Genomic DNA, 21,705 nt, shown 5'->3' with positions numbered 1-21,705 from the left:
TACCATTTATTATCATTTTTTGGATGATTTCTATATTTTCAAATATATAGATTTCAATTATAACAAAATACAAAGTGTACAGTGCTCACTTTATATTTTTTTATTACAAGTATTTTCACTGTAAAAAATAAGAGTATTTTTCAATTCACCTAATACAAGTACTGTAGTGCAATCTCTTTATCATGAAAGTTGAACTTAAAAATGTAGAATTATGTACAAAAAAACTTGAATCCAAAAATGAAACAACGTAAAATTTTAGAGCCTGCAAATCCACTCAGTCTTACTTCTTGTTCAGCCAATTGCTCAGACAAACAAGTTTCTTCCTCATGGTACTATGGTAGGTGGCATCACAAGATATTTATGTGCCAGATGCGCTAAAGATTCATATGTCCTTTTGTGCTTCAACCACCATTCCAGTGGACATGTGTCCATGCTGATGACGGGTTCTGCTTGATAGCCAGCCAAAGCAGTGCAGACCAATGCATGCTTGCTTTCATTATCTGAGTCAGATGCCACCAGCAGAAGGTTGATTTCTTTTTTTGGTGGTTCGGGTTCTGTAGTTTCCACATCAGAGTGTTGCTCTTTTAAGACTTCTGAAAGCATGCCCCCTACCTCGTCCCTCTCAGATTTTGAAAGGCATTTCAGATTCTTAAACCTTGGGTTGAGTGCTGTAGCTATCTTTAGAAATCTCACATTGGTACCTTCTTTGCATTTTGTGAAATCTGCAGTGAAAGTGTCCTTAAAATGAACAACGTGCTGGGTCATCATCTGAGACTGCTATAACACGAAATATATGGCAGAATGTGGGTAAAATGGAGCAGGGGACATACAATTCTCCCCCAAGGAGTTCAGTCACAAATTTAATTAACACATTTTTTTAACAAGTGTCATCAGCATGGAAGCATGTCCTCTGGAATGGTGGCCGAAGAATGAAGGGGCATACAAAGGTTTAGCATACCTGGCACATAAATATCTTGTAATGCTGGCTACAAAAGTACCATGCAAATGCCTGTTCTCATTAGGGTGACCAGATAGAAAGTGTAAAAAATCAGGACGGGGGCGCGGGGTAATAGGTGCCTGTATAAGAAAAAGCCCCAAATATCAGGACTGTCCCTATAAAATCGGGACATCTGGTCACCCTAGTTCTCACTTTGTGGTGACACTGTAAATAAGAAGAGGGCAACAAATGCAAACAAGCTTGTTCCTCTTAGTGATTGACTGAACAGAAGTAGGCCTGAGTGGACTTGTAGGCTCTGAAGTTCTACATTGTTTTGTTTTTGAATGCAGTTATGTAACAAAACAAAACAAACAAAACCCTACAATTGTAAATTGTACTTTCACAACAAAGAGATTGCACTACAATATGAGGTGAATTGAAAAATACTATTTATTTTATCATTTTTACAGTGCAAATATTTGTAATAAAAATAATATACAATTTGATTTCAATTACAACACAGAATACAATATATGTGAAAATGTAGAAAAAACATCCAAAATATTTAATACATTTCAATTGGTATTCTATTGTTTAACAGTGCAATTAAAACTGTGATTAATCAAGATTAATTTTTTAAATTGTGATTAATTTTTGAGTTAATTGCATGAGTTAACTGTGATTGACAGCCCTAGTAATTAGCGAGACACTGATCTTGATTAACAACTTTGTATTATTAAAGGGGACTGATCTCTAGTTAGATGCAATACTTTCATTAATGCATGCAAATTGAACTGATTCATCAGCAATACTTAAAGCTGATGACAATAATAACCTACTATGTTTTATGACTTCTCAGAGTAATGCAGGCAAACTATATAACACTTGCCCATTCTCCTCTCAAAACTAATACAATGTGTGTCAAAGTTGACACAAAAAAGGGATTTTATGCCTTCTTAATCAGAAAGTAACCCAAAAAAGCCCCCAGAAACACACCTCCTTGTTATAAAACAATATGCTGCAACTCAGCAGGTAATTAATGAGAGAATTTCAGGATGACTCAACCCTACATTACAGACTGGGATTGTTAGAAACTGTATTAAAAAACAAAACAAACAAAAAACCCACCCAAAATGTAGCACATCAGGAAAATACCATTGTAATTGACATTCAACAGTATAATCCCAGGTACCCATTCTCTTGAAAGTAGATAGCAGATCTGTAATAACATTAGGAAAGTAAAAAATAATAATAATAATAATAAAAAGTAACCCATAGTTTAGTGGGACTGAGTTAATGCACAAAAAACAGAAAGTGAAATTGCGCAATCTTCTTTCACTGCTCTGACAGTTCAAAGTGGATCAGGTTTGTAAAGTTCTGCTTAATTCACAGTATTCATAGGACCAGAAGTAAGACTTTCCTTCCAAACAAGAACCCCACACAGACAAAACCTGCACAGTTTTAATACATTTTCCCATGAAATTAACTCTAAAAAAAATCCTCAATATGCTTGGCTTTACAGAAATACAGGCTAAACAGGATTCATAAACCACTAAATTTAGGAAATTTTCACCAGTCACAGAATGCTGAATTACATATTTTGTTCCCCTCTCCCAGCACTTTCCACAGCTCCTATTATCCCACTTTCTATATCTGGTAAATGACAGTGAGCTGCATGTTTCTGAACATTCTCAGTTGCACTACTGGTCTAGAATACAGAGCTAGGCTCCAAACTGATAGGTCAGTCCATTTATAAGGGCACTTGAGAAGAGCCATATCTCCTGGAGATTTTTTTATACCGTCTCCTGCTCTATGACTGGAAGATGCACATTGTACATACGTACAAGAAGGCACTACTAGCAGACATCAGAAAAGGACACATCAAGTCATGTCACACCATGGAAAAGCTAAAAGGAATGGTTCCAAACACAAAAAGCTTCCACTAGAAGTAAAGCTTTCCTATTATTGCATCTTCCTGCATTACAACTGGACAAACACGGATTTAAATATTAGAAGTAAAATAATTGTTCAGGTACTGCAGAAATGCCCACATAGGCTGACCCTGCCTGATGTCCCTTATTTTTCAAATGCTCTCAACATGGGTGCTGCAGGGAATAGTGTTCATGATTTGCTAATTGGCTCTTCTCCCCTCTAAGCGGCTACCAAAGCACTGCCCTAGCACAGTGCCAGGGAGCAGTCTGCAGTTGGATACTCAGTCTTTCAAATAAGACATTAAATGTCTTGACCAGTTGGGGTTGTTAGACATTCCATGGCATTTCCCCCACAACAAAAGTAAGGGTATTGTGTCCTGGCCAACTTGAAATGTCAACATTCCATTGAACAAGTTTCCAGTTGGATACAATATTCTATTTTGCTTCTGCCCTAAAAGGGCATTGACTTCATCTGAGCCCACTTAAAAGCCACCATGTTCCAACCCATAGGAGGATGTACTTCATTTGTGAATGAAGTGATTTTTGCATATTCCCTGTTCTGTGCAGCTTTATAAAGCACTTTGAGATCTTTTTGGAGTGAAAGACAATGTAATATAAGACTTTTTGGATTATTTATGTTCTTTGGTTATTTAAATATTTTAAGAAAACATTTCAAAAACACCATTCAAATTAGGGCATGATCAAGCAGCTAATCTGGTATAACCAGACCTAATTTATATCCTATATTAGCTGCATAATTTCAGTTATTATACAAGCAGCTCAGATCCATGTTCATATTAATGAAATTTTTAAGGCTTCAGATATATTATGCACTTTATAACTAACTCACTAGAAGGAACTATGTTTTCATCTAGTCTGACCTCCTGCATTACATGAACCAAAACCCTCACCCGATAATTTCTGCATCAAACTCATAACTTCTGTTTGAGCTAGACCATATCTTTTAGAAAGATATCCAAGCTTTTCTCTCTGATCTCTTTTATTTATAGTAATTTTAGGTGTTACTTCTAAGAAGAGTAGATAAGAACCTAAGGCTAGGTCTATACTACCCGCCTGAATCGGCGGGTAGAAATCGACCTCTTGGGGATCGATTTATCGCGTCCCATCGGGACGCAACAATCGATCCCCGAATCGGCGCTCTTACTCCACCAGCGGAGGTGGTAGTAAGCGCCGCCGACAGAAAGCCGCAGAAGTCGATTTTGCCGCCGTCCTCACAACGGGGTAAGTCGGCTGCGATACGTCGAATTCAGCTACGCTATTCACGTAGCTGAATTTGCGTATCTTAAATCGACTCCCCCCTGTAGTGTAGATGTACCCTAAGACTGGCCATACTGGGTCAGACCAATGGTCCATCTAGCCCAATATCTGGTCTTCTAACAGTGGCCAGTGTCAAATGCTTCAGAGGGAAAGAACAGAACAGCAAAATTATTGAGTGATCTATTTGCTGTTGTCCAGTCCCAGCATCTGGCAGTCAGAGGCCTAGGGACACCCAGAGCACGGGATTGCTTCTCTGACCATCGTGGCTAATAGCCATTGAGTGACCTATCCTCCACGAACTTATCTAATTCTTTTTTTGAACCCTGTTATAGTCTTGGCCTTTACACCATCCTTTGGCAATGAGTTGGACATGCTGACTGTGCACTGTGAAAAAGTACTTCCTTATGCTAGTTTTAAATCTGCTGCCCATTAATTTCACTGCATGACTCCTGGCCCTGGTTATGTGAAGTAGTAAATAACACTTCCTTATTCACTTTCTCCACACCATTCATGATTTTGTAGGAAACCTCCCCCCCCTTAGTCGTCTCTTTTGTAAACTGAACAGTCCCAGTCTTTTTAATCTCTCCTCATATGGAAGTTGTTCCATACCCCTAATCATTTCTCTTGCTCTTCTCGGTACTTTTTCCAATTTGAATACATCTTTTTTGATATAGGGTGACCAGAACTGCCAAGGTATGGGCAGTGGTGGATTTACAGTTAGTGGGGCCCTGTGCTCAGTTTCATTTTTGGGGCCCCTCCTTGGGACCCAGCCAAGAAAAAGAACATTCTCTCTTATCTCCCCCCCCACCCCCGTTTTTCATTCTTTATCTTCCTTCTATAATAGGAAGTAAATGAAAATAAAGTGAGGTACCCTTGATTGTTTTTGTAGTCTAACTTATTTTTCCACAGACCACTTGAAAAGCGCCTTTTTTTTTAAATAAAGGTAAAAAAGCGTTGGGGTGCGGGGTCTGGCCAGGACTTATGGTGCAGGATGGGGCTTAGGGCTGGAGGTGCAGGGTCTGAGAGGAAGTTAGGGTGCAGGAGCAGGCTGGGGGTTGGGGTGCAGGGTCTGGCCAGGAGTTAGGGTGTGGGAGGGAGCTCAGGGCTGGGACAGAGGGTTGGTTTGGTGCGAGGGGTGCAGATGGGGATGTGGAGGGTGCAGGAGTCAAGGCTGGGAGTACAAGGTCTAGGAAGGAGTTAGGGTGCAGGAGTGGGCTGGGATGCAGGGTCTTTCCGGGAGTTAGGATGCAGGAGGGGGCTCAGGGTTGGGGCAGAAGGTTGGGGTGTGGAACACTTACCAGGGTCAGCTCCCATTTGGTGCTTGGAGTGCAGGTGGGAATGTGGGGGAGGGGTGCAAGAGCTCCCGTTTGGTGCTCAAAGTGGGGGTGCGGATGTGGAATGGTGCAGGAGTCAGGGAGGGCAGGGAGCTGGGGTGTGTGAGGGGGTGCAGGAGTCAGGACAGGGGGTTGGGGGTGTGGCTGGGGTCGTGGGGGTGCTCCCAGCCCCCTGCCCCACCCCAGCCCATTGCCCTGAGCAGCTCACAGCAGGGGGCTGGGGGGGATGTGCGGCCCCGCTCCTCCCACTCCCTCCTGGAGCGACCTGAGCACCAGCAAACAGCTGTTTGGCAGTGGAGAAAGCCCTGTGGGGGAGGGGCGGGGACACAGCACGCTCACGGGAGGAGGTGGGAGCTTGGCTGCCAGTGGGGCAGAGCCTGCAGCAGGAGCCAGCAGGACTAAGCTTCTGCCCCCGCAACTGCCTGGCCCTGGGGCCCTCTGTCATTGGGGGGGCCCCGTGCCACGGCACCCTGTGTTTCACTGTAAATCTGGCTCTGGGTATGGGCATACCATAGATTTATATAGTAGCATAATGATCTTTTTTATCTTATTATGTATCCCTTTCCTACTGGTTCCTAACATTCTGTTAAACTTTTTTGACTGGCACTGAACATTGGGCAGATGTTTTCAGAGAATTATCCACAATGACTCCAAGATCCTTTTCTTGAGTGGTAAGGCCTCATCATTTTGTATTTATAGTTGGGATTATGTTTTCTAATGTGCATTACTCTGCATTCATCAACACTGAATTTCATCTGCCATTTTGTTGTCCAGTCACCCAGTTTTCTGAGATTTGTTTTTAACTCTTCACAGTCAGCTTTGGTCTTACCGATCTAGAGTAGTTTAGTATCGTCTGCAAACTTTGCCACCATACTGTTTACCCTCTTTTTCAGATCATTTATGGATATGTTGAACAGCACTGGTCCCAGTACAGATTCTTGGGGGACTCTGATATTTACTTCTCTGCACAGCGAAAACCGACCACTTATTCCTACTCTTTTGTTTCCTAACTTTTAACAAGTTACTGATCCATGACCTTCCTTCTTATCTCATGACTGCTTGCTTAAGAGTCTTTAGTGTGGGACCTTGTAAAAAGCCCAAGTACACTATATCAACTGTATCACCATTGTCCAAATGCTTCTTGACTCCCACAAAGAATTTGAATAGATTAGTGAGGCATGATTTTCTTTTACAGAAGCTGTGTTGATTCTTCCCCAACAAATCGTGTTCATCTAATTATCTGATAATTCTGTTCTTTTACTAAAGTTTCAGCCAATTTGCCTTGTACTGAAATTAGACTTACCAGCCTGTAATTGCCGGGATCACTTCTGGGAACTTTTAAAAAAAAATTTTTTTTTTTAAATCAGCATTACATTAGCTATATGCCAATCATCTGGTACAGAGGCTGATTTAAGCAGCAGGTTACATATCATGATTAGTAGTTCTGCGATTTCATATTTCAGCTCCTTCAGAACTCTTGGGTGAATACCATCTGGTCCTGGTGACTTACTAATGTTTAAATTTATCAATTTGTTCCAAAACCACCTCTACTGACACCTCAATCTGGGACAGCTCATCAGATCTGTCACCTAAAAAGGATGGCTCAGGTGTGGAAATCTCCCTCGCATCCTCTGCAGCAAAGACTGATGCAAAGAATTCATTTCGCTTCTCCGCAACAGCCTTGTCTTCCTCGAGTCTTCCTTTAGTCCCTTGATTATCCAATGGCACCACTAACAGGCAGGCTTCCTGCTTCTAATGGCCTTTAAAAATTGTCTGTGTCTTTAGGTAGTTGCTCTTGAAATTCTTTTTTTGGCCTGCCTAATTATACTTTTATACATGACTTCACTAAAAGTAAACGATTTTCAGGGAAAAGTTTGTTTTTTAAGTTGGATCATATCCCATAACATTGCTCCTGTGAGAGTTCCATTAAAACAATAAACATGGTACGTGCTGGTGAAGCTGTGAAAATAACCACATTACAATTTTTCCAGGATTAAATTGCCTAGCTGCATTATGTTATATATTGCACACATTAAAGAGCTATTTGATGCAGGTCTGCTCTTTAAATGGGTTCATAACACATTTCTAACTACCTACACGCAAAAGGAATTCAAAAGATCCCTTTACTTGCCATTAGTTATGACACAAACTGCAGGTAAAGGATACAGCAACTCAGTATATTTTCAGTAATGAGTGGCAAAAGAAAACTGCACACATGACTCAATTTGTAAAGTAGCGGTCTTTTCACTTACAAACTGTAAAACACAGAAGTAACAAACGATACTAAAAAACTGATTTTCAGTGACAGCATCCTACATTTTCCTTGCTTTCTACTGAAGTTTTGGATAGGATTTTTAGTAGTGGCCACATTCTAGACCACAGTGTCCTTAGTACTACATAAGTGTACAATGGGTAGGGTGCAAGCAGCTTAACTTGCAGTCTGTGAATAAGGGCCAAGCAGGCCCGACATGCATGAGGGAGTCTGCTCTTCACAGCAAGGGCTCTGACTAGCATTCTGCCTCTCAGTGCTTCTCAAAGCATGGTGTTGTTCTACACTGCTCTCAACATAGGGCTGTATCTTAAAGGCATCACAGAGATCTCCGGCAGAGGTACACTATTCAAATGTCCTTTCCCATGACACACACACAGTACAGTAGGAATGGTACTGCTGAAAACCAATCGGTCTATCTCCAACTTTAATGAGGAGGTGGGTTGGAAGAAGGAGGGGGAACACATGGCTGAAATTCCCCACCCCTAAATAAGTTAATATGTAAAACTGAATGGCAAAACACCACAACTGTTTTGTACAAACATTAATGTTAATGGGATTTCTGATTCTACACAGTTAATTGTACTTTTCTCCTTTTACATACTGAACTGTGCATTAATACACAAAAATGCAATATTCTGGGCTTACATCATATTTTGATTTAGTCCGATTTGCATCATTTCTGTTGATGAGCTGCAAACTGGAAATGTGAAATAAAGTGATTTCTTTTGCATAACTTTCCCTTTCCTGGCTATTTCCAATTATTACAGCAGAATTGTCTGAGAGTGAAAGGATGCTGTGCAATTATTGACCCATAACTTCACATGTACTTATGCAGTTCCCTCCACTGTGATTGGCACTGAGTCATGTATGACTACTTCTCAGTAACTGTATGTATGCAAACTCCTTAATTCTAGATAGCCAAAGAAGTGTGTAATCCTTATAGAGCTATTTCTCAGCAAAACCTAGAGAGATTATGCAAAGACAAGTGCTCTGGCAAGCTACTGCCCTCAGAACTCTCCGGTTCAAGTATCAATAGCAAACATGGCTGCCTTAGCATTTGAACTATTAACCCTCCTCCACTCCCAATAAACTATTCCTATCACCCCGAATAACTTCAGAGATTACATTTAATTTATTCTTAAAAGGATTTATGCATGAGTTATTCAACTTTCATTTATTAACTCTGAATATGTTAACTACTGCATAGAACAGGAAGCACACTCAAGTTATTTAAATAACATTGGCACTTAGTGTTGAAATAGACTGCCTTAGAATAGACCAGTTCCTGTCTAGCACTCCAAATGCAGCCTTACACATAATGCACAAGCCGTTCAGATGATGGCTTGATCTCACCATGGTGCAGGCTTTAAAATAGTCTCTGCTTGGGGTGGATTATTGCTGAAAGGCCTAACAGAAGCAGTGTACTTTTAATTAGGGTTATGAATAAGAGGATGTTTGCCTGGAATGTAAGGAAAAGGAAAGAGTTTCAAGCATAAGGGGGTGGCATCGAAGGAGGACTGGATACAAAACTGGGAAAAGGAAGATTGACACTAGATTGGAGGCTTGGCAAGAGCACAGGCAACAGGAGGAAATGAGAGACGAGATAAAAGTAGGGGTGGGAAGCCTGGAGGGAGAGGATGAGGAGCATGAATTTAATTCAACCTGCAGAATGGGCAAGATGGTGGAGCTTTCAGGGACGATAGAAAAGGGAAGGAGAGGGCTTGGCTGGGTGGCAGGGAAGAAAACTCTTAGGATAGGTCTACACTTACCCGGTAGTTCAGCGGCAAGCAAATCGAACTTCTGGGTTCGACTTATTGCGTCTTGTCTGGACGAGGTAAGTCGAACCCGGAAGTGCTCGCCGTCGACTGCGGTACTCCAGCTCGGTGAGAGGAGTACGCGAAGTCGACGGGGGAGCCTGCCTGCCGCGTCTGGACCGAGGTAAGTTCGAACTAAGGTACTTCGAACTTCAGTTACGTTATTCACATAGCTGAAGTTGCGTACCTTAGTTCGAATTGGGGGGTTAGTGTAGACCTGCCCTTATCTTACTATGGATGTGCATTTCTCCTCCAGCTCCATATTCTATCCCGCATAGCTTGGATTGGAAAGGACTTCTTTCACAGTACTTCAGTTCTGCACTGTCAGACACCAGATGCTATCTGGTTTAATCTCAGATCAAGTGTTTTTTTCAATTGGTTATGAAACACACAAGATTAAAAACAAGCCCAAGGTGCAGTTCTGCAGCAAAATGAAAGAAAAAGGCATATTTTGATGTAGGGCTGTAGTTTTCAATCTTTTTTCATTTGCGGACCCCTAAAAAATTTCAAACGGAGGTGCGGACCCCTTTGGAAAGTCAAACTGTGGTCTGCGGACCCCTACCATAGAAGTCTTAAACTGAAGGCTGACTGAATAGAATTCAAATATAATGTTACACATGGCATTTGAAGCAGTATGAGAAAGGGCAATAAATTGTGGGCTTCTATGGTAATGACAACACTTTTGGACTATGACCTGTAGGTGGGGGTACGGACATACTTTTGATTAATCAGAAAAACTGAATGCCTGTTCTGGGATCTGAAACTTTATTTTCCATAGTCACTTTTCACAGACCCCTTAGACATAGTCTGTGGAACCCCAGAGGTCGGTGGAGCACTGATGTAGGGCATGCTCTCATGAAAGGGAAGGTTGTGACACATTTTAATGGATGCTTACGTTTATTGAAAGTGAAACCCTGAGATTGCTTTATGTTATTAGTAGTTTTTAGTGGATACAGACAAAAGACAAAATCCTTGCAAATGCGGCTAGGAGCACTGAGTGATGCACGCATTAACCTGGCTACGTCCCATTCGGCATCACCATTATTTTTGTACTGATTCAGCTCAAATCTTATGTAGGAAAATAGACTTTATTTGACCCTGAGAAAGTGAGCTCAGAATGGATTTGCTGTGCACTGTATGCCTGCATGACTCATAGTGGCAATTTATTTGAGAGAATAAAAAGTGTATGTATCGATATATCCTACAGTATCTACTTCCCACATTCCTAAGTAATTGCAGTCTGGCATTGTTTTTTAAACTAATATTCATGCTCTAGCAATGACACTTAAAAAAAATAACTATCCAATGGAAAACTAGAAAGATAATATTGTTATTTCCTGTTCTAGTGACCCATATATAAAGCATATAAAGTTTTGTTATATCAAATTTTGAGTAGCTGTCCTCCCTGAAGGCTGGGCTCCCCGTTTTTACATCTGTCAATGTGCAAATAAAGCCTCTAGAGGAAACAGACACATTTGAGCCTGCAGTGTCATTGATACACAGATGACATTCAGCTCCAAGTCTTCTTTTTAATTAAACCCAGATTTTACAGTCACATTACTTGTCCTAGTATCTGACAAAGATAGGTATTTGTATGAAAGCAAATTAGTCATGCCACAACCCATAAAAGGAGGAACTAATGCTTATTAATAAAAGGAAGCATTTGGATGAATGGGAGGTGTTTTAATTTTACTTAAAAGCACTAAAATACCATGTGTCACAGTTACCAGGCTAGCTGCACTGCAGTCCCCTCTCTGGGTCTTAGAGTACATCCCCACAGGTGACAAGTCTCAAGCTGTCACCTCTCTCAGGGTAGAATCATGCAATTCTGCCACTCAGACCAGGACTTGTGTGCTAACTGTGATTACCTCAGCAGATCTGTCTTAGCTTCTTTACCCGCAGTTTTGCCCTTGGCAGCTGTGACCAATGGTACAGCAACCATAAAACTTTTTCAGAATAAAGTATCATTCCTTCTTAGTAGGAACACTACAGAGCACAAGAGAACAAGAACAGTCTATGTGCAGGGATATCTATCTGCAGCTTACCCTCCATGATAGCCAGGTAGCCCAATTTCTTTAGACTCCCTTCTGGAGCCTCTCTGTGTCTCCGCCTGTTTCCCCACACTGTGCCTGACAACTGATCCCACCACGATGTTGCTCTCTAGAGAGGGACTTTATGACCGGTTAGTATCCTTTTGATCTTAGACACCCCCACCCCCAGCCCTGGCAAAATAAGCCTTTTAACTTTGGTTCAGCCACAGCAGGTGGGACCTCCCCAATTAATAGCCCAGCCATAAGTCTCTTAACGACCTTTGAAGTGTTTGCCCCAGAGGTGTCTTATCTCTAGTCACTGTCTCATTTCCTGCTTGTTTTTCCTAACAGACTCTTTTGATTTAGGGTACGTCTACACTACAGCAGCACAGCTTCAGTGCTGCAGTTGTGCTGCTGTCAGGGGCGGCTCCGGGCACCAGCGCTCCAAGCGCGTGCCTGGGGCAGCAAGCCGTGGGGGGCGCCCTGCTGGTCCCTGTGAGGGCGGCAGGCAGGCTGCCTTTGGTGGCATGCCTGCGGGAGGTCCGCCAGTCCCGTGGATTCGGCGGCAATTCGGCGGTGGGTATGCCAAAGCCACGGGACCGCCTACAGGCATGCCGCCAAAGGCAGCCTGCCTGCCGTGCTTGGGGAGGCAAAAAAGCTAGAGCCGCCCCTGGCTGCTGTAGTGCTGTTGTGGAGATGCTTCCTACCTTGATGGAAGGGGTTAATCCACCTGTCCAAGAGGTAGGAGCTAAGTAGATGGAAGAATTTTTCCATTGACCTAGCCGCCTCTACACTGTGAGTTAGGTTGCCCTAACTTCGAAGCTCAGGGTGCAAAATTTTTCACAACCTGGGCAACGTAGCTAGGTTGATCTAATTTTTAAGTGCAACCAGGCCTTAGCTCCATATAGTCAGTCAGAATCTATCCCCTATAGCGCTCAGACAATCACAGAGCACATATAGCATTCATAAATTAATGCAGAAAGCCTCCACACCATGGTTATAAATGCTTAATTTACCAACCAAACTTGAGCATTACTAATGGATTTGCAGATCTCTGAGTTAGTCATTGGAAGACTTTGTTATTGCTATATATAAAAAGCAGCCGTGGCTGCTAATGCCACACAAGTTAAGTCTGTCAGCATTGTCATTTATAAACACACTTCATGAGCTACAACTCAGCTGTACAAATTTGTTGTTGGAAAAGAACAAAAGAAGCAGAAGAAAAAGCTTTCCAAGAACAGATGTTTTCAGGCTTTTTTAACTTAAGAGACAAGGCATGATGAATGTTAACACTTGAAGGAGCAATCTGGGGACGCTGAATAAATACAGACATTTAAATAAATAATTACAGACATGGGCTGGGATTTTCAAAGAAGCCAAAGGGAGCTGGGAAACTAGCTCCCATGCAGCTTCAATGAGACTTAAATGCCTAATTCCCATTGGAACCTTTGAAGTCAGAAGTATTACTTTTGACTGTCTCTACTGGTGTGGCCAAAGTGAGGCTCATGTATGTCTACAATGGAACCTACTGCCCCCCTCCTCTATTAAGATGCAGATGGACATAACTCCAGGTCCCAGAATGCGCCATTGAACTGTTTGATCAAGGAGAAAGGCCACTTGGACCAAACTGGAGTATCATATACTGAGTCCTATAGCCTCTGTATTTCCTGAAGCAAACAAGAGGTGTTGGCATATGGGATTTTCAAAGAGGCTCTGCATGCAGCCAGACACCTGTGCACACTAAGTGGTGGTGAAGAGGCATAGCCTCAGGGACAAGTGCACACCACCTTTTTCCAGAACAGAATAGGATGTGCTTATGGGACTTGGTTGCACACATGCTCCTCAAAGTTCTGGACAGGCAGACAAAAAGAAGTTCTCCAATCCTCCTTTCGACGGCCACTGGGCCAGCCACTGCCAACAGGGAAAAAACGGCAACTAAATGTGTGCTGAGGAACAGGGACTGTTGTGTGTGTGTGTGGGGGGAGAGGGGGAAGGGGCCAGAGATTTTTGAAGGGGAGGGAAAGGGAGTGAGGAATGCCAGGATCTATTGCACGCGCACACACTTTTTGCCTGGCATACAGTGCTGTGCAATGTGTGTACAACAGTAGTTAGTACATATTAATGTGACATGAACGGAGCAGGCCACACAGCCTTATGCATGTTTTATTTTTCATTGGGGGAGTGAGTCTGCACTATGCACGCAGGCCAGGGTCATAGCTGAATGGGCTGCAGCCTCACACTCTCTTTATAGGATGAACCTATGGTTTAGGTCTCTGAGGGTTGGATTAGGAGGGAGCAAGATGCTGGCTGAAAACTCCCTCAAACAAAGCCAGTTCCTTCAGAGCCCACTGCAAGTCCACAGTGGGGTGATGAATAACTCCCTAGAGCAGCATGGGAGCATAAGTTAGAGTTCTTATTCATTTAGAGGGAAAGCGACTGGGGACACCGCCAGCCTAGCACAGTGTCTGAATCTGTATTTTTCTAATCCACTAATGCTTCTCCTTCTAATCTCTGTGACAGAGATCCAGCCTGGGAGATTGTGTGGTGGCAGTTGCCAGAGCCACCACCGAACGCTGATAAACCACAACAGCTTAGTGGTTTAGGGCTAAATGACAGCATTGAATGCTTCCAGGGGAGAAGTTACACGTTTTCTTTGTTTCCTTTGCAGAAGCTAAGAAAGCCTAAAGTGCTTTATGGGTTTTATTTTCTTTCCCTACTGTTTAAATATTCAGTGCATAGCACTTCTAATGATCCATTTCATTGACATTTTATTTAGATAAAATGCACCTGTCCAGCTTGATGCTCATGGTGTGTTCCAGCAGACCAAGGCCCCAGCTGCTTTCAGGCCCGGGAAAACTAGAGGTGGCGGCAGTGGCAATGCGCACAAAGGCAGAAGGCAAGTGTAACAGGGGACGGACATGAGGTGTGTTGACAAGAGACTGATCTTTATTTCCTCGTGCCAGTGGGTTTGTCTCAGTGGGTAAAAAGGGTACATCAGGTCTCTGGCCAAGCCTAATTTTCAGTCTGCCGGCACAAACATGTATTTGTCTTTTGACAACAGGCACTGTTGGGGGTACAGAAAGTTTGCTCACATCACAAATGTTTTTGAAAATTTGGCCCACTGGATGCAGCCTTTCGTCTCCTGGGAAACTGAAAATCTGGATTGTTCTGGTCTATGTAGTATATAGGAGTATTTCTAGAATAGCTCCAACCAGTTATTTCAGGACAGTTTCTATTTTCTAAATACTACTGTTAAAAATAATAAACTACAAGCAATCCTGTTAAACAACATTGGCGTTTCAATTAAATCCACAAAAGCCAGGAAATGAAGAGTTAAATGAGAAAGCCTGGAGTGTCAATCTGATCTCACAGAGTCTGGCTATTGCAGAATACTGTACAGCATGTGTAGGGATAATACAAAATGATGATTAGCACTAAAGAAAAAGCTGAAATAAAAGAAATAAAAGGCATGAGAAAAGCTTTAAAATGTGATTTGCTTAAAAATGCCAGATGTAATCATTTTAGGTTCTCTTTCACATGTGAGAGCTTTATCTTATTTGCTGACTAAAAGTACAATCTCAACCTTGCTTTAAGCACTTCCATGTCCTATTCATAACAAAGCCAACAGCCTTGACAGATCTATAATGGTAGTTCCATTCTTCTATTTCATTGAGTCTCTACTTTTCATTCATGAACTATTTCATAAAAGGAAGGTTCCACCCTCCCTTCCCTCTCCATCGTCCTTCCTCTGGCATTTTCCATCTACACAGATCATAGGAGGAGATTTCTTTGTTAAGCAATTACTGTGTTCTCTCCTTATATGGCTAGAATCAAATTGTGCCTGAGTGAGCGAGGAGTCAGCTGGTGGAAAAGTCACATAGCAGGAATCTGCAAGGGCTTTATATATCTAGCTAAAACAATCATTTAAAAAGATACTGCATGAAAAATTCCAGACTATTTTGCAGTGTTGTTTCTGATCTAATCATCTCTCCTTTCCTTCTGCACTTGCTTTCTTTCCCTCCTCTAATGACATGTTCGGCCATCATAAACTGTACCAAAGGATTTTAAGTGTTTTATCCACATGCTCATCTTCACTGCCTCCCCTTCTAAACTCCAAACCTCCACGCCCACTCACAGTAGTGAACAACATACTGGGGCACTTCCAAGGCTCAGCCAGAGCACGGATGGCATGCTCAGATCGGTTACAGAGCAAATAGCAGGAGAGTGGGAAGGACCATCAGTAGAATAAAACTTTCCTTAGATTCCTATTTACAGGTTTTGTTTTGAGGGCCAGTGGGTTTTAAAATTGTAGTTTGGGTCATGGGAGCTGTGATCTGTTATCAAGGGCTCAGAGGTTAGGAACTAAAGATTTCTGAATGTTGAGCTAATACATACAATTTATTGAACAATACCTTGAGAATCAAGGTTACAGAATGCTTCACAAACCAATTTAAAATATTTTCAGTGTCCAACAAAAGCAATAGTCTTAAATCCAAGGTCACATAAACAAAGATTTGAATAGGGGTTTAAAACTTGTCCACTCAGATGAATATTAGAAAGGAAATTCCATACCCCTGTTGGCATGTAAGATGCTGCTGCTTATACCTCACATATATACAGCTTCTTGGTAGTACAAGACCTGAACAATAAGTAGAAAGGCAATGACCAATTTCCCATTGTAACCTTGTTACAATGTTAAAGGTCCGATTTCACTGATGAATGGAAGGGAAATCTGATGCAAAGCACCTACCTGTGTCAGTCAGTTTACACATCGCTGCCTCACCATGTTTGTACCCATGTATTGGGGAAGCGGGGGCAAATCTGGGCAGCTATCCCATAGTCCCTCAGCATAGGCCTGATTGCCAAAAGACATGCACTAAAAGGCAATAGCAGCACCTAGGGCAGCGTACTCTGGGATGTCCTATTACCGACCGCGCTGGGAAGGACAAGGATTAACCAATCTGGTCACTCAGGCATGAGTAAGGTCCTGTCTATGTTGCAAAGAACATTGTTACAGCATGTTTACAGGATGATAGCCATGTGCTAGCCCTAGGCTCCTGGCAAGGGCAAAACACCCAGCTGCCATGGTTACTAACATTTCAAGCCAACCATTTCACTGTTCGGTAATAAGTCTGGTTGACAGCTAAAGTATAAACGGGGCCTTTTAAATCAAATCATTAGGTTAATTAATATTGAATCTGTGATTATAGCTCCAAGTGAAAAAAGTAAATAATGGGTGAATGGGGAAACAAGACAAGGGTGACTGGAAGAGAATAAGCTGATGAAAGCAGGCTGCATGTTGGACTGAAAAGTGAGAAATTGAGGGAGCAAATGAAGAGAAGAACATTGAAAGAGGATAAAAATATTCTGCTAAATACACATTCAAGCCAGCTAATTTTGTTAAGAGCTTTTCCTCCTTGGGAAAAAGACTTGTTATGGAGCCAGCCCTTTTAAAATCCATCCTACCACACTTTAGTTCCGCCTCAGGAAAAGCAAGCATCGAAACACATTTGAGAGGTTTAAAGAAGAGACCACTCTCCTTTCTCATGTCAATAAAATGAATCATTTATTTGGGCCATTAACCCAACAAGACTGGTTTCAGCAAAGTTATTAAAAAAAAAAAATCCAGGCTTAAGTGGAAGCAGGGAGTTGGCGTTTCTTTCATTATCTGTGTTTGCCCTAATATAACGACAGTTAAGATCTCGGATGCTATCACTAAAAAGTTCTCACAGCATCAACAGCATAAGTGGTTTGGACCCTGACTATTTGAAAGATTGCTTCTCTGAGTGATACTGCAGCAGTTGGAATCCGGAGAGGCATTCAAGCTAGCAGTCCCTGGGTTTAAAACGCAGGGAATTACTCACAAGGGCTCTCTGTGGGTATTCTAGGGAGCTGGAGGTATAATTTCCAGTCTCAATCAGAGCTAGTGCACTAAACAAAGAAATGTAGTCAAAGTGGCCCAAGCAACAGGACATGCTAGCTGCCCGCGTTCATAGCTAGGGTTTCAGATGGGATCATACTTGGGGCAGCTAGCCCTGCCCATTGTAGCTACTCTTTTATTTTTAGTGCACTAGCTTTGATTGAACTATTGCAGGTATATCTACCTGAGCTAGAAACTACAACTTCAGGTCCAGTGTAAATATAATCTAAGAGGGATTTTGGAACTCACTCCACTCACTTGCTTTGGGGTCTGACAGAACTCAAACTTATTAGCCTCAGAGCATTTATTGCAAAAGTCATTTCTTCTGGGTTTTTCCAGGGAGAAGTTGGTGAGAACTGGGGTAGCTGATTGTTAGTTTGCTGTTATAATTGCTGATGGACTTTTGATCACGATACACGTTATGTAACGATCTGTCACTATGCAGGTTATGTTGTGAAGGCACTTGGTGGTTATAATCCTATTAAAGTACAAGGACATTTATGATATCCTTTGTGGTGTTTCTAATATTTATACTGCACCTACAGTTGAGATAAGTGATTGTTTAAATTTTAAAGTAATAGAGACAACCACCTAACATATATTTGGGTCTTTTCAGGAAAAAACATAATGCAACCTATAAATTGATGAGCAAATCTCAAATAAAGAAGTAGGCGATTTAAAGTTTAGAGCTCAAAAATATTCAATTTTAATAAGTGATTTGGTTCTTTAAAGTAATTTTTAAAAATGCTGTATTATAAACTGTTTCCATTTGACATATTCCTTCATAACACAGTATTTTTACTAATTTTAAAAAGTGCAAATCATTGTCAAGTTACCGTTATCGTTCTATAGTTACATTTCAGATCTTACCGTGTTGCAAGCTTATGGCAAATGACACCAGTATCTGTTATAACTTCACTCAGTCTCAGCTCTAGGTGTACCTTTCCCTGAAATACAGAATGACATAATGCAACATGAAAATTACAGCATTATATAGCCAACCACAACATTTCAGCTTAAAAACAGGCAAGTCTGTCACCATCTGCAATTTCAAAAATAGTTTAATTATTAGTTAACTAAATAGGTATACAGTCTCAGCAATATTTTTTACTAGTCAAGTGAAATCAGCCTGCAAACCTCCTAATTCAACTTCAGTCCATAAAAATCTGTCCCTTACTTTACCTCTGTATATTATAGTAATTGAGCAATACAGATTCTCTGGTTTGAGTGACTAACCTGACACTAAAAATATTTCATTGCAGCTTTATCTAATTTTAATGTTTTAAAGTTTAAGCACAGATTCTGCACCTCACCAGTCAAGAATAATATCACATTAATGTATGATAACTGGATATGCCTAAACCCTATGTTTTCAAAATTATGGACCTGCATGTGCAATCTATTATAAATTGCAAAAGAAGAAGAGGTACTAGGCAGGGAAACTAAACAAAAATACAAAGGCTAAGTACATTAGTAGTTTTTAAATCATCTATCACCACAAAGTTTTCCAGTCATTACAGTCACAATGTTAGTTATACAGTACCGTAACTCAGGCCAAAAATGTACTTTCATATAATATATAATCATATAAGAAAGCACTCATCTTAGTAACCATTACTATGTCTTTAAACATGAGCCTATGGTTTTATTGAAGAAAATTCAGCAGCTGTCTTTACCGTGTGTACAATAAAGTCGAAAATGTTGTATGATTTGGCCTGTCTTGCTGACATCACGTAACTGGCCAGTCATCAATTTGAATTCAACATGGACAAAACTGAACACTTGATTTTTCATCTCCAAAAACCTTCCTCTCACTCCATTCTTCATTATCATGGAAACCACCACCGTCCTCCCTCTTAGTTCCTCAGGCCTGTAAACTTGGAGTCATCTTTGACTCAGACCTCTCTCTTGATTCACACATCCAGGCTGTATCGAAATCTTGTTGCTTTGTCCTTCATGAGCCCTCCAAGATTTGATCTTGGCTCTCTGTCCACACCACTAAAAATTGTGCTCAGGACCTCACCTTCCATTATGACTACTGCAACCTCCTGCCTACAAACATGCCCGTCCTTCAAGAAGCTTCTGCTGCTGCTGCTAAAATCTTCATGGATCATCATTCTGACACTCATCCCCCTTCTTGCTTCCTAACCCACTGGCTCCTCTTACTCCACAAATAGAAGCTTCTTGTCTTTGTCTTTAAGGCCCTTCACATGTTAGCCTCACTTTACCTACCTGATCTATTGTGACGTGGATCCCTCCCTCATTCTGTCAAGTACCCAACCTTCAACATCAACATCCTCCAATCAGTTTCTCCCTCAGAAAGTACAGAAGTGTCTCCCAACCCCAAGCCAACCCTTATTAGCAGGAAAAAATTCCTGCAAAAATCTGCAAAGCCATTATTTTAACCGCCTTTAAAATCCTTCCTTAAGACTCAATTGTGACACAGTGCCTATAAAACACATAGAGGACAATGGCTATACAAGTAATGAGCTTCTTGTATGACAGTTTTCTTGTTTTACTATTACCTTGTTCTCCCTTCCCCATTTGTTTCATCTATATGTTGTGGTTTGTCACAATTTAGATTGCGAGCTCTCGAGGGTAGAGGCTGCTGCTTTGCCATGTGCTTGTACAGTGTGTAGCACAGTCAGGCCACAATCCTTTGTTGGTGCTTTATGTGCTACCTCAGTACAAATTAATAGCTACAACAAACAGCAATAAGTTATCTTTAAAGGAATTAAGAGTACTAGAGAACATGTCCCTTCCACAGAAAATCTCAATATGTTTACTTGATGTTTTTACAGAAACATTTCTGGTAACCTCAGGCACTGCTGAGATTGGTCTCTGAACAGAAAGAACAGAATTCTTCAAAATGTGCAAGTGAACATGAATGGAATGAGAGGTTTACTTACTGTGATGGTTCAAAACATCAAAAAGTCTGAATTCCACAAAGAAGATGGCAGTTTCCTATTTTAGAAATTTTTAGCTTTAAATAGTTGACTCAAAGTTAATGGCAATTTACATATTTCCCCCACTTCTATGAAATTTTAATAAACTAAACTACAGTCTCTAAGAAGGAAAGACCCCAAACGTTGTATTAGCTCTTCTTTGTTTTTCTTTTCTAAAGAATGAGAGAAAGTCAGACATTTGAAGAGCGACAAACCTTTGAACAGCAGCTCAGAGGTCATGGCATCACTTAAACTGGCAGTCCTGTGATTATTCCCAGAATACCTCATTACTTCCAGTTACCAAGCTCAGGTGTGGGTGTGTACCTTAATGTGAAGCTGTGCTAATATGCCTGGATATTTAATTCAGAGATACAGTTCCTGTGTAAACAGCATGCTTTTCCCCATGTCAATTATGCCCTGAAGCAAAACACAAGGACCCATCTGAATGAATTGACTCATGAGCATTGCCATTTGGCTGGCCTGCAGAGTACTGGATAAGTCTTTTAAAGAGAAGACAGCAATTTATGTTTAAAATTCATGTTATAATCCAGCCATTTAATAGTTAAAAAGGGGTGTAAATCACCAGTTTAAAAATATATTTAAGCCACTAAAGAATCAGAAAGTTGTCATCTTGCCTGTCTCCTGACAATGAATAGACAAAGGACGTGCTATTATTAGGATGGTAGTATTGAGAGGCCCAGTTGTACTAGGTGCACAAACAAAGACAGCCCCTACAGTCAATATAGACCAGACAGAAAGCATGGAAGAAAAGAGGCATTTATCCTCCTTTTACAGAGTAGGAATTAAGGCACTGAGAAATTAACTAACTGTCTTGCTCAAGTTGACACAGAATATTTGTAACAGAGCCAGGAACGAAATTCAGATATTCCATGTCCCTGTCCAGTGACGTCGCCACAAGTCTATCCTTCCTCTCAAGTTCTATTCAGTGAACAATTATACATGGAAATTTAGAGGCTTGGACAGTTCTGAAGTTGATTATATTAGTCACTGAATACATTTGTACAGAAAATATTCCAGTCCACTCTGTTCCTGGAAACCAGTACATTTACTAATATACCCTTTACCAACATTTAGAAATACTGTTTCTGCTGAACAGGTGGAAATGGAACACATATTCATTTAACTGCTGATCAGCACTTCATTTTTCACAAACAATGGAATGGTCTGGAACGCCATAATGAGACCAACTGGGTCTCGTGTCTCAATTCTTCATTCAAAAAAAT

The 21,705-nt window shown here is 41.2% G+C and overlaps 1 protein-coding gene across 3 annotated transcripts in view; it reads right to left on the bottom strand.

Annotated features, from left to right (window-relative positions):
- The window catches only part of RASA3 (RAS p21 protein activator 3), a 277,547-nt gene that overhangs the window by 62,945 nt on the left and 192,897 nt on the right, over positions 1–21,705 (bottom strand). For all 3 annotated transcript variants that reach the window (XM_034758104.1, XM_034758102.1, XM_034758103.1), the window contains exon 5: positions 18,387–18,463. In XM_034758104.1, the coding sequence (XP_034613995.1) occupies positions 18,387–18,463 (77 nt within the window). The remainder of the gene's footprint in view (positions 1–18,386; positions 18,464–21,705) is intronic.

The sequence above is a fragment of the Trachemys scripta genome, chromosome 1, assembly GCF_013100865.1.
Source record: "Trachemys scripta elegans isolate TJP31775 chromosome 1, CAS_Tse_1.0, whole genome shotgun sequence".
Classification (NCBI taxonomy): domain Eukaryota; kingdom Metazoa; phylum Chordata; order Testudines; family Emydidae; genus Trachemys; species Trachemys scripta.
The sequence above is the reverse complement of the archived record's forward strand: the minus strand, read 5'-3'. Positions and strand labels throughout refer to the sequence as shown.